This window comes from Manis javanica, chromosome 14 (assembly GCF_040802235.1).
Source record: "Manis javanica isolate MJ-LG chromosome 14, MJ_LKY, whole genome shotgun sequence".
Classification (NCBI taxonomy): Eukaryota; Metazoa; Chordata; class Mammalia; order Pholidota; family Manidae; genus Manis; species Manis javanica.
The window spans coordinates 79,935,498-79,952,486 of NC_133169.1; the positions used below are offsets into that span (position 1 = coordinate 79,935,498).

Below are 16,989 nucleotides of genomic sequence, written 5' to 3' on the forward strand. Positions count from 1 at the left end.
GCTGTGCCCTGTGGTGCTCCCCTCCCTCCACCATGCCCCCCCACCATACCTGCACCCCTGCAGTCCTACCCATCCCCACCCTGGTCCCTCACAGCTGGGCCCTTGAGGTCTCCCCTGTTCATCCTCATAGCTGCACGGGTGCTTGCCCTCACCCTCTCCACCCCGTAGCTGTGCCTCTGCAGTTCCACCCCACCCCATAGCTGCACCCCTGTAGTCCTCCCCCACCACTCTCGTAGCTGCACCTGCAGCTACCCTCATACTACCCCACAGCTGCACCTGTGAGGTTCCTCCATGAGCTTCAGGCCCAGGAGGTCGAGGAGGGCATAACAGCACATCTGCGCTGTGAGCTGAGCCGGGCAGGTGCCAACGTGGAGTGGCGCAAGGGCTCCCTGCAGCTCTTCCCATGCGCCAAGTACCAGATAGTGCAGGAGGGCACCACCGCAGAGCTGCTGGTGCACAGCGTTGAGCAGGAAGACACAGGCCTCTACACCTGTGACACAGGTCATGCGCAGAGCTCAGCCATCCTTTCAGTCCATGGTGCGTGCCCACGGGCCCCTGCCCTGCCTGCACCCCCCAGCCGCTGCAACTGTGCAGCACTAAGCACTCTTCCTGCCCCCCCAGCCCCCAGGCCCGCGTTCCAGATGGAACTGGAGAGCACGGAGCAGGAGGCTGGTGGCCTGGCCCGGCTGTACTGCCAGCTGAGCAAGGCAGAGCCCGGGGTCCCCGTGCAGTGGCTCAAAGAGGGTATAGAGCTACACGCAAGCCCCAAGTATGAGATGCGGCACCAGGGGGCCACCTGTGAGCTGCTCATCCACGGGCTGGAGGCCAAGGACACGGGCGAGTACTCGTGTGTGGTGGATGGCCAGAGAACCTTGGCCTCCGTCAAGGTCAAAGGTGAGCCCAGGCCCTTTAGCCCTACCCAGGGGGCACACCTGGTCAGGCACTGTTCCAGGCTGGTGCTAAGACCCCTGGGGTTACAAGCTCTCTTTCCTCGTTTCTGCTCACCCCTGGCTCATGTACCCCTAGAGCAGGGTTGACAATGGGGAAACTGAGGCTGTGGGTCCTGACTGCTGCCCTGCCTCTCGCCCCCAGCTGGTAGCTAGGGAGCCTGGCCCTCTCTGAGCCTCTGTCCTGAAGGTCTTGCCTCCCTGGTGTCCCAGCCAGGGCACAGCAGGCCTCAGGGTGGGGGAGGACACAGGCAGCCCACCACCCACAACCCTTCACCTGCTCCCTCCAAACACACACCCCAGCCCAGTCTCTACCCCCAGAAGCTCAGTGTCATATGAGGCCATGTTTGTTGATGAATGGCCTGTGGGCCAGACTGAGTCTGTGGCAGATGTGTGAGGGTGTTCTAGAAGGCTTCCTGGAGGAAGGGACATGGGAGCTCAGCCAGGTGCTCTGGACTGGCTGGTAAAGGTCCCCTCCCTGTACCCCAGAGCCTGAGGTGACCATCGTGCGGGGGCTGGTGGACACTGAGGTGCAGGCTGATGGGGAGGCAGAGTTCAGCTGCGAGCTGTCACAAGCTGGTGTCACGGATGTGGAGTGGCACCTTCAGGGCCTACGGCTGCAGAGCAATGAGGTGACAGAGGTGACCATGCAGGGTGACCACACCCACATGCTGCGCCTGAAGTGTGTGACGCCTGAGGATGCAGGCACCGTCTCCTTCCACGTGGGCCCCCACAGGTCCTCTGCCCAGCTCACTGTCCGAGGTAGAGGGCACCAGGCATGCCTCCCTGCCCACCACGCTCGGGATTGGGGGTCCAGGCTCTGTCAGGGGACCACAAGGAGCTCTACCTTTGGGGGTGGGGAACTGTCAGGAGGTGGACCCCCGAACAGGCTGTCTGGGCATGGTGTCAGGGCTGACTGGTGTCCCCTGTGTGCATCTTCAGGTATTGGGATGGGGGCATAGGGGGTAGCCACCCAGGGTGGGATGCTGCTCCCGATGGTCCCGAGGCTGACCAGCCATCCCCCTGCTGCCTTACAGTCCCAGAGGTCACCATCCTGGAGCCCCTGAAGGACGTGCAGCTCAGTGAGGGCCAGGACGCCCACTTCCGGTGCCGGCTGTCCAGGGCCTCGGGCCAGGAGGCCCGCTGGGCCCTGGGAGGGGTGCCCTTGCAGGCCAACGAGATGAACAATATCACAGTGGAGCAGGGCATGCTCCACTTGCTCACCCTGCACAAGGTGGGTTCTGGGGCCAGCCTCTGCCCATCACCCTCCTGGGGCACTGGGGGAGGTCCCACTCCAGTCAGACTGTGCTGCGGTCATGGGAGCAGAGGTGGGCAGGATGGGGCTCTGGCCTGAGGCCGCTATCTCTCTTCCTTAGGTGACCCTCGAGGATGCAGGAACTGTTAGTTTCCAGGTGGGCTCGTGTTTTTCTGAGGCCCAGCTGAAGGTTGTCTCAGGTGAGCAGCCTCCTCTCACCCCTGGCCCCCAGCTCCTGGGTGTCTGTTTCTCTACTTGGGTGGTGTGGCCAGAAACCTGAGCCTTCTGGTAGTGGTCTTATCTTGGGGAGGCAATTTTCCACCTGCTGATTGCGAGAGGACTGACCAGGGAGTCCACTAAGATGGGCTGGTGAGGATGGGCTTGAGAAATTCTGGTGTGTGGGGTCCCTGTGTGCTGTCTGCACGAGGTACCACTGGGCGCAGCATCCCCATCTGGGGGGCTGCCCCCACCCCAATACCTGGCTGCTCTGGGCCTGGGCCCTTAGGCAGAGAGGCAGGGCCTATTTCCACTTCGTGGTGACTCCTATGGCACAGATCTGTGCATGCATGCCCACATTGAACACATGTGCACACCCAACAGATTCCCAGGTGCTGATGCAACAGCACACCTGTGACACGTGTGGTTTTGGGTGTAGCAAACGTGGCCCCAGGTACACAAACAGGATTTAAGAACCTTCTTCTTGGGTTATACCTTGTCCTCACCTGGTCATCTCTGAGTGCATGGCCCTGAAAGCCCCTTACCTGCCATCCTCCTAGTTTTTATACTCGTCCTGTCCATCGCCCAGCCATCCAGCATCTGCCCTTCCTCTCAGCATCCATCTACCATCCATTCACCATCCATTTATCCATCCAGTATTCTCCATCCACCATCCATCTAACCACCCATCCTCCATCCACCCACCGTCCATTTTGCCATGTAACTATCTGTCCACTGTCCATCCAACATCCATCTACTATCCAGACATCCTTCCACCATCCATCCATTCATTCATCCGGTGTTCCACGTCTGTCCATCAGTCCATCCATCCACTCACTGTCCACCCAACATCCATCCACTCATCATTTATCCACCTCCATCCATCCATTTATACATCCATCATTCATCTTCTATCCCTTCATCTGCCCATTTCTCTACCATCCATCCATCCACCATCCACCCACCAACCATCTATCTATCCATCTATTTATCCACCCACCCATGATCCACCCCATCCATCCATCCACCATCCAACCATTCATCTGTCAACTATGTGCTATCCATGTATGTCTACCCACCATCCATTCACCATCCATCCATCTACTATCCAACCTCCATCTACCAATCTATCCATCCATTTCATCTACCATTCATCCATCAATTGATCATCCATTCATCATTCATTATCCATCATCCATACACCACATACCCCATCCATCATCTACCTACCCACTCACCCACCATCCACCCATCTGTCTGTCCATTCATTCATCTGTCCATCCATTCACAATCCATCCACCACCCACCTATCCCTCCATCTACCCTCCAGTTATCCATCCACCTATCTACCCATCCATCCATCATCCATCCACCATCCATCCATCATTCATCTGTTCATCACCCACCATCCACCTTGAGAGGAATCAGATATGGCTTTGCTATCAGGGACTCCAAATCTACTGGGGAAGTGGGCCCTGGAAACAGAGTGTGTCCTGAGTCCCAGGTGCTTCAGGGGTTGGGGAGAAGTGGTCAGCTCTGTGGCCTGTACAGCTGGGAAAGGCTCCAGAGGATAGTGCCCTCGGGTTGAGTGATGGGAGAGCGGCAGTAGCCCGGATGTCCTGAGCAGGGCCAGGACAGGAAAGGCTTCGTGTTCATCAGGGACGGGGGGTGGGGGTGTGACGGGGAGGCATGGAGCTGGGTTGTGCCCTGGCCTCTCTTGGCCAGGTGTCCCTAGTCAGCATGAGCTGGCTCATGTACAGACACCTGGCCATGGCCCTGGGGGAGGGCTATGGATGGGGTCGGGGTGTGTCCCTGGCAAGCCTGGGGACTGTGCTGGATACGGTAGTGCAGAGTGAGATGCAATCAGATGTGCACTCTCGGGAGAGGGTGGAGGGGCAGGTGGTGTGCTGGGCTGGGCGTTGATGGTGCATTCACAGGAAGGGTGTGGGAGGCTGTTAAGGGGGGGCCTGGCCGGGGTGGGTGCACAGAGCAGGCAGTGGTTGCATCTGGGAAGCCCCTGAGCTGGAGCCTGCTCTGTACAGGGCAGGGGGCAATTGCCACATGGCATTAGGGGTCCAGAATATTAGTGCCAGAGGGACCTCAGAGGGCAAGTAGACAAACGAGCCTGTGGGGATGTCAGGAGCATCTGCTTTCACACTCCCAGGGGCAGAGGGCTCACTTCCCAAGGCAGACCTCCACTCTTCCAGAGCAGTGGACCCCTGGACTCTCCTTCCCACCCCCACCCCCACCCCAAAGATTGCAGCCATGCAATCTTTGTGTGTTCTGCCTTCTGAAAAGGGTGTTGATGCAGGTCATTCATCTCCTCTGTTGAAACCAGATGTGTTCTGAACACGGTGTTGGGTGCAGAGGGGCGAGCCGGCCCTCCAGGGGTAGCTCTGGTGGGGGGGTCTCCACATCTCTGAGCAGAGAGGGCCACTGGCCCCAGTGGATCTCTAGACCTTAGCCCCAGGATGGGCCCTTGGACCAGGGTGCTCTGAAGGGTGCATCCCAGGGCAGCCCCGTGGACCCTGGGCACCCCAGCCTCCTTTTGCCCTCTTGCACAGAGGCAGCACCATGCCTGGTACGTGGCTTGCAGAACGTGGACGTCTTTGCGGGGGAGGTTGCCACGTTCTCCTGTGAGGTGTCCCACGCAGGTGGGCCAGAGGCCCGCTGGTGGCTGGATGGCACCCTGCTGCAGGATGGTCCCCAGAGTGCCATCTCCGTGTGTGATGGGACCTTCCACTCCCTCACGCTCTCAGGCCTGGGGGTCGCCGACTCAGGCACCATCACCTACCGTGCAGGGCCCCTGGTCTCCACGGCCAAGTTGTTGGTCAAAGGTATTGGCCAATGGGACCCCATCCTGGGCTGGCGCTTCTGCACCTGCTGTCCGCACACACTTCCTGTGGGCTCCTGGGGTTGGGGTCAGGGATTGGGCCCCAAGATGCAGCCTGGATATCACACCTCTCGTGCTGTGGGTGGGCAGTCAGGCTGCCATCCCCACTCGTGGATGAGCAGGCTGGCCTTGGAATGGTGAAGCTGGACACTGACCCCATGCCCACCTGCTTGCAGGACCCTGCCTGGTCACCTCCCTCAGGTGCACACCTGGAGGGCAGCCTGGAGGCAAAAGCAGCCTTCCTGGTCCTGGTGGCCTGCACTCTCCCTGCTTGGGCTGCTTCTCCTGCTGTGGGCTTGCTCGGGCCTTGTGCCCTTCTGGGGAAGATATAGCTATTGGGGAGGGCAGTGGGCTGCCAGGGACCCCCACCTCAGCCCTCTTCCAGGAAGGGTGCCAGGAACTCCTGGGATAGCTGGCTGGCGAGGTTTGCCTGGTGTGCTAGCTGCAGGCCTCCTCTGCATTCTTGCAGGATAAATGTGGACACTCACCCATGTCTGAGGGGAGAACCATTTCTTGAGTAGGATTTTGGCAGGTGGAGGTGGGATGGCGAAGCCCCGGAGGCTGGCTGTGAGGACTCTGGAGAAGGGGCATGCTAAGCTGGGGGTGCCACATGCCCAGTGGAGTACATAGACTCTGAGCAGGAACGTAGTGCTTTCGGTAGGGATGTTGTGCCTGATCGTCTCTCCCAGGGGTGTCTCTGACTGCGGGGAGGTGGAGACTCTAGGCAGCAGTGGCCAGGAAGGGCCCAGCCTGGGTGGAGGACAGCGCCATCTGCCATGGTGGGGAGGCACGTTGGAGCGAGGCTTGCCCCATGGAGGGCCTTGGGTGGCCATGGCAGATCCCCCTCCCAGGGCAGCCCCTTGCTTGCTTGCTGCTGAGCCGTTGAGAGCAGAGGGGGGGTGGGCCGCAGCCATGTCGCCCTGGCTGACGCGTGCCTGGGCATGTCGGCTGACAGATCCCACAGTGGAGGTGGTGAGTGCCATGCAGGACCTGGTGGTGGAGGAGGGCTGCCCGGCCGAGCTCCTCTGTCAGTACTCACGGCCCGTGCAGGCCACGTGGAAGATGGACAAGCAGGAGGTGCAGGCGGATGGGTGCCGTGTCATCATAGAGCAGGACTGGACCGTGGCCAGGCTGTCCTTCAGGCCGGCCTTGCCCTGCGACAGTGGCATCTATTCTTGTGAGGCTGCGGGCACCTGCGTGGTGGCCCTGATGCAAGTGCAAGGTGAGGCCACCCAGCAGGCCGCCCCAGCCCAGCGCCGCTTCGGCGAGGCTAGGGTGCCATCGTGGGGCAAGGGCAGGCAGTGCCAACCAGTGCCGTGTCGGGTGACCCCACTGGATGAGCTCCCAGCGGATGACCCTGGAGGAGCTGCTGGGCCCTGGGCTCACCTGCCTAGACCCCTGCCCCTCCCTAAGCAGCCTGAGGGCAGAGTGGAGGGCGCTGGGCTGAGCTCCCGTGTCCTGGGTTCAGATCCCAGCCCTGCTCCTTCTCAGGCAGGCTACCCAGAAGGCACTCCCAGCCCTCTGAGCAACAGGGCAGGGGCACGCTTTGGGGGCCATAAGCAGGGTACAGTGGGCTGGAGCCCCTGCGGAGGAGGGGCATCCTTTTGCTGTGGCCACTTCCTGTTGGGGCAAATCTGAAGGGCTCCTGGTGGGAGTGAGCTGGAGGGTGGAGGACATCCCCTAGGGAGGCAGGAAAGCATGGTGGGAGCAAGGGAAGGCCTGAGGGGGGTGGGGGCCAAGTTGTGGATCTCTGGGGCAGGGCCCAGTGAAGACTATCAGTTGTGCTGTGCGAAGAAGAGGGTCTGGGATGCAGGGAAGTCAGTTCTGTGATGAGAGCAGCCCCGGGGTAGGGAGGTGGCTGAGAGAGGGCTGTGGGCAGGCCCTGTGGCCCTTCTAGATGCGCCCCCTTCATCTGGAGAGCACACCCCTGCCCACAGGGCTTGTGGACTCCGACTGGGTTGGGAGGCAGCATCAGGGCTGTGCGGGTCCGTCTGGGATGTGTGCCCCACAGAGCTGCTGGGGCCCTGAGCCTGGATGAGGCCCGGCTGCCCCTGTCCTGGCCCCTGCCTGCCCTGGCTCACCCTCCGTCCCCCTCACCCAGCTCCCTGTGGTCCCCACACCTCCCTCCTTCGTTCCCAGTCCGGCAGCTCTTCTTGTCACTCTTGCCCGGACACCTCTCCTGCCTGGCCCAGCCATGCCCTCCTCAGTGTCCGCCTCCTCCAGACGCCCCGCCATGACTGCACAGCTGCAGTGCAGGTGGCCCGTTGTGGGAAGGGGCGCTAGGGAGTGGCAAGAAGTGTGGCCAGGCTTGGAGCTGGAGCTGGGGCCCGGCGTGCACAGTCCTCAGCCTGGAACCATGGCTTGTGTGTACAGGAGGGTCGGAGGGGGTCTGGGAATGAGGGAGGAGGTCTGCTGATCCTCCCAAATGAGGGGCACAATGCACCAAGCTGGTAACACGTTCGGGCCGGGGCAGAGGGGGACGAGAGGAGAGGGGGCTGCTCCCAGAGCCTCCTACGCCAGGTTTCAGCCAGTTTCGGCCCCAACAAGTTTCGGGTGCAGGGCCTCCCCATCGCTGGCCCTTTGCAGCATGGGCTCGGGCCCCGCCCACACGGCTGCGCAGGCGCCCGGAGCGGAGGAGGCCCTGCTTGCTGAGTCGCTCTCTCCCCGCAGCCAAGAACACAGTAGTGCGCGGCCTGGAGAACGTGGAGGCGCCCGAGGGCGGCGAGGCACTGTTTGAGTGCCAGTTGTCGAGGCCCGAGGTGGCCGCCCACAGCTGGCTGCTGGACGATGAGCCTGTGCACACCTCCGAGGACACTGAGGTGGTTTACTTCGAGAATGGCCTGCGTCACCTCCTGCTGCTCAAAAACCTGCGGCCACAGGACAGCTGCAGGGTCACCTTCCTGGCAGGGGAAGTGGTGACATCGGCGTTCCTCACCGTCAGAGGTTAGTGGGATGGGGTGAGGGGAGGCCACGGGGACATCAGGGTCTGGGACCCCTCACACAGAAGGTTTGGGGGCCACCTATTCTGTGTAGGTGGATATGCTGATCTCTGAGACCCCTCCTACCCTAGGTGTGCCACCAACTCTGCTAGGGGGCAGGAGGAGTGCCGGGGTGGCAGGACCCAGTTGTGTGGGGGTGTCCGAGCTGCCCCCAAAGGCCTCCCCTCAGACAGCATGCTCACACTCCCCTCGCCCGGGCCACCCTCGGCCCACACGCTCACGTCCCCCGCACCTTCTCCCCACCCTGCAGGCTGGCGCCTGGAGGTCCTGGAGCCCCCGCAGGACGCTGCTGTGCCAGTAGGTGGGCAGGCGTGCTTCAGCTGCACACTCAGTGAGGCGGTGCCACTGAGCGAGGCGACCTGGTACATCAATGGGGCCACCGTGCAGCCAGATGATGCTGAGTGGACTGTCACCGTGGATGGCAGCCACCACACCCTGCTGCTGTGCGGTGCCCAACTGCACCATGCTGGCGAGGTTACCTTTGCGGCCCGTGACGCTGTGGCCTCCGCGCGGCTCACCGTGCTGGGTGGGTGGCTTGTGGCACTTGCTGCAGGCTGGTGCCAGGGCTCTCCTGTGGGCTGGGCGGGGGGGCAATAACTTCCAGCCCTGGAGACTGCTTGGGACTTTCCATGGCCGCCGCTCTGGGCGGGCTCTGGGTGCACGAATCCACTCTCTCAAATACATGGAGTCTCTCAGGGGTGGTCTGCCCAGCACCGACACTGCACCCCAGAATCACACCCCAGGGCAGCCGAAACTGTGGATGCCAACTGGGACCACCCCTGACTGCCCCATCCTGCAGGCCTCCCTGACCCCCCAGAGGATGCAGAGGTGGTGGAGTGCAGTGGCCGCTCTGTGACGCTGTCCTGGGTCGCACCTGCCAGCGATGGAGGGGGCGGTCTCCGTGGCTATCGGGTGGAGATGAAGGCAGCAGCCACTGGAGAGTGGCAGCTATGCCATGAGCTGGTGCCTGGCCCCGAGTGCCTAGTGGACAGCCTGGACCCTGGAGAAACCTACCGCTTTCGTGTGGCAGCCGTGGGCCCTGCGGGTGCTGGGGAGCCTGTACACCTGCCTCAGACAGTGCGGCTTGGTGAGTCACAGCCCTGGCCGGGCTGAAGGTGGGTCCAGCTAGGAGTGCTCAAGGCCTCCCCAAGGGGAGGGTAGGGGGCAGGGGTGAGCCCTTGCTGATGTGTCCTGTCCCTGCCTGGGACGCTATTGCCATCAGAGCCCCAGGATCCTCCATCTGTGGCCCCCGTCCCCGAGAGCCGGCAGGTGGTCACTGGCGAGGAAGTGCGTCTGGAGTGCCACATGGCTCAGGCGGGCGAGGTCATCTGGCTGAAGGGGACAGAGCCCATTCAGCCCAGTGGGCGCTTCCAGGTTCTCTGCCAGGGTCAGCAGCAGACGCTGGTGATCCAGGGCTTCTCAGCGGAGGACCAGGGTGAATACATCTGTGGCCCTGCCTGCGGCCCCCCATCCGCTGCAGCCGCCGCCTTCCAGGGTGCGTCCCGGGATCCAGCTGGGTGGGGCAGCGGGACCCTGGGGCGTGGGGGCCGGCCAGCCCTGCTCCGGATGCACAGACACAGTGGGGCCCAGCTGCCTGTCAGAACCCGTTTACCTCTCAGGCCACATCCCTCCCTGAGGGGGCTCCTGGCTAATGCAGCCTGTGGTACCCACTGCTTGTCCCTTAAGCCCACAGGCCCCTACACTCTGAGCCCCTCCATACTCTGAGACCCGCTGTGCACTGAGCCCTGCTGCCCTGAGCCCCCATGACCTCTGAATCCCCCAGCATTCTGAGCTCTCATGACCTCTGAGCCCCCCACCTCCTGCACTGACCCCACTCCACCTGCATGGACCCTGGCTGCATGTCCTGTGCAGGAGGTAGACTGAGGCATGGGTTGCTCAGTGGAGACCCAGAGATAGCCATTCAGAGCCTCTAAAACCTCATAAATATAGTGCCCTCGGAGCTCTCAAGGGTCTCAGGCAGGCAGCAGAGGCCAATGTAGGGGAACGGCAGCCGAGGTGGCTTGGAGTCCTGGCTCAGTTCCCACGTAGCCGACCAGCCTCCTGCTCTCCTCAGTGGTGCTGACCCCGGGGCCTGGGGCTGAGGCCCCCACGCAGCCCAGCCTGCCCCCCGAGGCCGCCCAGGAAGGTGACCTGCACCTGCTGTGGGAGGCCCTGGCTCGGAAGCGCCGCATGAGCCGTGAGCCCACCCTGGATTCCATCAGTGAGCTGCCGGAAGAGGACGGGCGCTCGCAGCGCCTGCAGCAGGAGGTGGAGGAGGCAGCCCCTGACCTCTCTGAGGACTACTCTACGGCTGATGAGCTGGTGCGCACGGGTGAGGCTGACCTCTCGCACACCAGCTCTGACGACGAGTCCCGGGCAGGCACTCCTTCCCTGGTTACCTACCTCAAGAAGGCTGGGAAGCCCAGCACCTCACCGCTGGCCAGCAAGGTGAGCCTGCAACTGGACTGCTAAGGAGAGGAGGCTGGGTGTCCCAGATCTTCACCCTCAGCCATTGTCCATCCACACAGCACCATTCACTGTCCATCTGTCCATCCACTATTTATTTGCCTGCCCACCCATCCATTACCCACCCACCAACCCATCCATCTCCCCATCTGCCATCCATTTATCCATACATCTGTCTACCCATCTATAAACCATTTGTCCACCATTGTCCACCCATACAATCATCTGTCCACCATCTGTCCGTCCTCCATCCAGTTATCCATCTATCCACCCATTCAGCACCCACCCATCCACCCCTCTGTCCATCATCCATCATCCACACATCTATCCATCCATCCACCCACCCACCCCCATCCACCCATTCATCATCCATCCATCCATCTGCCCATTCACCTGGCTACTAAAACTTTTTCCTGAAGAGCTGGAACTGTCCTCTCCATGGCATTTCTCACAACCCTGTTATTCTCTGTTTGGGTGACTATGTAAAGTGATTCATGGGAGGGTGGGCTTGCTTTTTGGCAGCAGGGGAGCCATTGGGCATCTGGCCTCAGTGTACACGGTGCAGTTGCCAGCAGGCAGGAGGCACAGTGGTGTGCTGGAGCTAGACATAGAGCTCGGGTGGGAGGCCCAGATTCTGCTTCCCACCCTGCTCCATGTGTCCTGCACTTCCCTTTCCCCATCTTCGGCCTCAATTTCCCTACTTAACCGGTGCGCACAGATTGGGGCCCCAGCAGTCCCGTCTGGGAAGCAACAGCAGCAGGAGCAGACGGGAGACCTGAGTGCCGAGGACCTGGGGGACCCATCCATGGACAAGGCGGCTGTGAAGATCCAGGCTGCCTTCAAGGGCTACAAGGTCCGGAAGGAGATGAAGCAGCAGGAGGGCCCTGTGTTCTGCCACACATTTGGGGACACTGAAGTGCAGGTGGGGGACGTCCTGCGTCTGGAGTGTGTGGTGTCTAGCAAAGCAGACGTGTGTGCTCGCTGGCTGAAGGATGGCGTGGAGCTGTCTGATGGCAGGCACCACCACATTGATCAGCTCAGGGACGGCACCTGCTCTCTGCTGGTCACTGGCCTGGGCCATGCCGATGCTGGCCACTACACCTGTCAGGTGAGCAGCAGGTTTGGCAGTGTGGCCCACAGCGCCTGTGTGGTGGTCAGTGGGACGGAGAGTGAGGCAGAGAGCTCCTCTGGGGGAGAACTAGACGATACCTTCCGCCGGGCTGCCCGGCGGCTGCACCGCCTCTTCCGCACCAAGGGCCCAGCCGAGGTTTCGGATGAGGAGATCTTCTTCAGTGCAGACGAGGGCTTGCCAGAGCCCAAGGAGCCTGGGGACTGGCAGACTTACTGTGAAGACCAGCACTTTGTGTACATCTGCTTCAAGGACCTTGCTGAGGCCCGCCGGGCTACCACCTGCTTCCGGCAGATGTTTGGCACACTGGGCATCGGAGTAAACATCAGCCTGTCAGAGGAGGGGCCCCGGGGGGTGGAGATGCGCATCAGCAAGGTGGCCTCCGTCCCTGCAGCACCTGTGGAACCAGCGCTCAGCTTGCTGACCAGCGAGGCTGGTGAGTCCGCAAGCTGCCCAGACCGGGCTCGGGAACGGGGAGAACAGGGCCAGCAGTGGTGACCAGGGTGAGGTGGCCATTCAAGGAGCTTGCTGGGCTCCAGGTTTGGGCTGTTTGAAGCCTACTGAGCTGGCAAGAGTCCTGACTCTGACTTGGGGTTAGTCAGAGCTCGATTTGAATCCGGGGTGTGCCTGTTACCAACTAGTCCCCCTGAGGCTCTATATCCCCAGCTGGGAAATGTTTGTGGGAATACATTTCCAGAATTTGTTTTATCCCCCATGGGGATTTGAAATGTAATCTGTATGAGAGGCGGGTTCCACGTGGCCTAGTCTGCATGGCATTCCTCACTCCAGCAACTAAAATTAATTTTAAAGCCATTTCACTGTTTTCTTGTATCACCCTAGAACATCAGAGTGGGGTATCATTATCATCACCTGTTAAAATGTCCCCTTGGAAACGATTTGGGGCCCCTCTCACACTTCCAGTGCTTGGACTCCCAGGTCACAAGGCCTTTGTCTCCCCTTTACCTGCTCTTTCTCCCTGTTGCCTGTCAGCTATCCCTCTGACCTCGTGGTAGCTTGGAAACTGGGCTGGTACAGAGAAGGTTCTCCTGGAGAATGGGGAGAAGCTGGCAGAGACAGCCTTCTGTTAAGCTGCTGACTCTGCCAGCACCCCCCTGGGAATGGGTGCTGTGTACACCATGCATGTTGAACTGTTGGCAGCTGGGGTGGTTAGGGTAGGAGGGTAGCCCAGAGAACACTCCATGAACACCCTGCCTGTCCCTCCAGCCCCAGTGTTCCTGACTGAGCTGCAAAATCAGGAGGTGCAAGATGGGTACCCCGTGAGCTTCGACTGTGTGGTGACGGGCCAGCCCGTGCCCAGTGTGAGCTGGTTCAAGGATGGGAGGTTGCTGGAGGAGGATGACCATTACATGATCAGTGAGGACCAGCAGGGCAGCCACCAGCTCATCATCACGGCTGTGGTGCCAGGAGACATGGGTGTCTACCGCTGCATGGCCGAGAATAGCGTGGGTGTGTCCTCTACCAAGGCAGAGCTCCGTGTGGACTGTGAGTGCGCAGTCTGGGTTTGATGACCCCAGGGGGTGTGGCTCAGGGGCTCCCAGCTGGGAGGGGCAGTGCTGGGTGAGAGGATGACCTACAGACCACTGGTCTTGGGCTGAGCAGGGTATGGGGCCTCAATGTGTTGCGCTGATGTTGAGTTCTCTGAGAGCCCCCTGGGGTTGGGGTGGGGACTTTATCTCCTTGAGAGCCATCCAGACTGGGGAGGAACCTGGGAAGGTTTTGTAGGTGCCCCAGGCAATTCGGTCTTGCACCTGGTTTCTGGCATATAGCTCCTAAATCCCTTGAAATTGCCTGAGTGGATAAGAGCATGTTTCCTTCTAACACAGTGACTCCTGGCGGGCTCCTGGATAGCTTCAGAACAAATGTGTCCGTCTGATCTTTGGCAACAATGCAAAAGCAGTTAATGTAGAGGAAGGATAGAATTTCAAATTCCAGGGTAGGATTTCAAATGGTGCTGGGTAATTGGTAGACAAATAAATGAGCTTTGATCTTATACAAAAATTAGCTCAAAATGAATTACATAGTTAAATGGAAAATATAAAATGTAAGTATGTTACATAATATAATACAAAAATATAAAACTATAAACTATAGAACTTTTAGAAAGAGGAGCAGATCCTCAGGACCTAGGGCTAGGAAAATACTTCTTGGACTTGACACTAAAGCAACATCCATAAAACCATAAAAGGGAAAATTGGTAAGCTGGGCCTCCTCAGGTTAAAACTGTTTGCTCTTAGAAAGACCCTATGTGGAGTATGAAATACTACAGCTGCAAAAAAATATCTACAAACCGTATAGCTCATAAGAGACTTGTATCTAAAGTATATATAAAGAATGCTCAACATTAAAGAGTAAAAAAAAATTTTTAATCTATTTAGAATAGAGCAAAAGACATGTGCAGACATTTCATGGGATGGGACACTCAGAAGGCAAATAAGCACATGGAAGACGTTCAGCATCTCTAACTACCAGGGAAGTGCTAATTAAAAACCGAGTGAGATAGTGCTGTACCCTTTCAGGATGGTTACAGTAAAAAATGGCGATAACACCCAATGCTGGTGGAGATGCAGGGAAACGGTCTCACTCAGGCATTGCTAGTGGGACTGTAAATGGTACACTTGCCTTGGGAAAGGGTGCAGCAGTTGCTTATACAACTAACCATGTAGCTATGATATGGCACAACAGTTGTCTTGGCATTTATCCCAGAGAAATGGAAACTCAAATTCAATAATAAAAACTGTACCCGAATGTTCACAGCAGCTTCATTCCCAATGGCCAAAAACTGGTAACAATTCAACTGTCCAGTGGGTGAATGGCTACACTGGGGCATAGCTATTCTAGGCAATAGGAATTGGCAAAGAATGTGTTACTGACATGTGCCACAACTGTGACAAAATTTCATCTTAGTCATGAAATCAAACAAACATACGAGTTCATGTGTAACATGAAATCTGAGCAAGGTTGAGGGACAGATCAATATCCTCTCTTGTAATTATGAGAGAAGTGAACTTTGCCAGAAACTGATGAAGAATATATGGAATATCTGGATTATTTCTTAGAACAGCATGAAAATCTACCAATATGTCAAAATGAAAGGGGAATACAACTATTAAAGTGACAATAACAAGTCAGTTAAATAAGATATGATCGTGTATATTTACTCAAGTAGAGTTGAGCCTTGAACAACATGAGGGTTGGGGCACTGACCCCTTGTGCAGTTGAAAATTGCATATAATCTTTGACTCCCCCAAAACTTAACTGCTAATAGCCTGTTGTGGACTGGAAGCCTTACCAATAACATAAACACATTTTGTATGTTACATGTATGGTATACTGTATTCTAACAATAAAGTAAGCTAGAGAAAAGGAAATGTTTCTTCAAATCGTCACAAATCTCCAAAATTTTTCCAATAAAATCTGCATATAAGCAGACCTGTGCAGTTCAAACCCATGTTGTTCAAGGGTCAACTGTAGTTCTGTTTCCAAGGTTTTCATTCTGCTGTGTAGATCTAGATCTCCATCTGGTATCACATTCGTAGTCTGGATATGCTGCAATTCTTTTCACTTTCTTATGTTGGAAAAAAATTGTTCTTGTATTTTGTTACATTTTTCTTCTTTCCATACTTTAAAGATGTCGCTCCATGGTCTACTAGCTTGTATGGTTTCTGCTGAGAAATATGATGCCCTTCTTATTTTAAATTTCTCTGTACGTAACTTTTATTTTGAGATTTAAAATTTTTCAGATATTTGCACACCATAAAACTTACCATCTTAAAATGTACAGTTCAGTAGTTTTTAGTACATTCACAAGATTGTGTGTGCACTACCATCTAATTCCAGAACATTTCCACCATCTCAGAAAGAAACCCCATACCCGTAGGCCGTCATTCCCTCGTATTCCTTCCTGGAAGCCACTAATCTAGTTTCTGTTTCTGTGGGTTTACCTATCCTGGATATGTCCTATAAATGGAATCATACACTATGTGGGCTTTTGTGTCTGGATTCTGTTGCTGAGCTTGTTTCCAAGGCCCATTCATGTTGCAACATATCAGTGCTTTTTTCATTTTTAAGGAAAAATATTCCATTGTATATAGACTGTTCATCCATTCATTGATGATGTTTATCCACAGGCTTTGGCCCTTTGAGCGATGCTGCTATGAACATTAGTGTATGAGCTTTTGTGTGGAGATGTGTTTTCAATTCTCTCGGGTATGTACCAGTAGCAGAGTTACTGGTCATGTGGTGACTCTATGATTAGCTTTCAGAGGAATGGCCGGACTGTTTTCCACAGTGGCTGCACCATTTCACATGCCCGCTGCCAGTGTGTGAGGGGCCCAATTTCTCCACACCCTTGCCAGCACTTGTTATTGCTCCTCTTTTTAATAATAGCTGTCCTAATGGGTATGAAGTGGCATCTCATTGTAGTTATGATCTGCATTTTCTTAGTGACTTTTCCTGTTTTTTTGGATACTTGCATGTCTTTGGAGAAATGTCTCTACAGATCCTTTGCCCATTTTCAAATTGGGTTGTCTTTTGATTTTGGATTGTAAGAGTTCTTTCTTTATTCTGGATACTAGATCCTTATCAGATATGTGATTTTTGAATACTTTTTCCCATTGTGTAGGTTGTCCTTTCACTTTCTCAATGGTGTCCTTTGACACACCAAAGTTTTTACTTTTTTATATGTTCCATGTCTCTACTTCTCAGACACACAGAATATAGTTCTAATTTCCTTCTCTGCCGTTCTAACATCTGTACCAGTTCTGGGTTGGTTTCCACTAATTGCCCATTCTCCATATCTTGGGCTTGCCTTGCGTGTCTGGTGATCTTTGACTGGATGCCTGACAGTGTGAATTTTGCCCATTTGAGCTAGATCCTTTGTATTTCTGCAGGCTTCTTGACCGGGTCCTGGAATACAGTGAGTTGCTCAGAGGCAGTTTGGTCTTTTGGGCTCTGGCTAGTGTGGTTTGTTAGGTGGGGTCATGGTAGTGCTCAGTCCTGGGCTAATCTTCTGCCTGTAGCAAAGCAAGATCTTCCCTAAGTACTCTGGCTGATGCCCTGTGGGT

At 56.8% G+C, this 16,989-nt stretch overlaps 1 protein-coding gene across 27 annotated transcripts in view; it reads left to right on the forward strand.

Annotated features, from left to right (window-relative positions):
• Positions 1–16,989, forward strand: part of OBSCN (obscurin, cytoskeletal calmodulin and titin-interacting RhoGEF) — a 157,924-nt gene that overhangs the window by 102,209 nt on the left and 38,726 nt on the right. For 24 of the 27 annotated variants that reach the window (XR_012124859.1, XR_012124860.1, XR_012124858.1 and 21 more), the window contains 14 exons: positions 271–537; positions 622–894; positions 1,437–1,709; positions 1,985–2,181; positions 2,324–2,402; positions 4,983–5,255; positions 6,267–6,533; positions 7,982–8,254; positions 8,561–8,836; positions 9,110–9,397; positions 9,533–9,805; positions 10,385–10,758; positions 11,495–12,341; positions 13,130–13,408. Coding sequence is in view for 24 of the 27 variants with exons in the window: in XM_073221246.1 (XP_073077347.1) it covers positions 271–537; positions 622–894; positions 1,437–1,709; positions 1,985–2,181; positions 2,324–2,402; positions 4,983–5,255; positions 6,267–6,533; positions 7,982–8,254; positions 8,561–8,836; positions 9,110–9,397; positions 9,533–9,805; positions 10,385–10,758; positions 11,495–12,341; positions 13,130–13,408 (4,239 nt within the window). In the remaining 3 variants the exon portion in view is untranslated. The remainder of the gene's footprint in view (positions 1–270; positions 538–621; positions 895–1,436; positions 1,710–1,984; positions 2,182–2,323; positions 2,403–4,982; positions 5,256–6,266; positions 6,534–7,981; positions 8,255–8,560; positions 8,837–9,109; positions 9,398–9,532; positions 9,806–10,384; positions 10,759–11,494; positions 12,342–13,129; positions 13,409–16,989) is intronic. The other 3 variants (XM_073221238.1, XM_073221248.1, XM_073221249.1) reach the window with 1 other exon arrangement.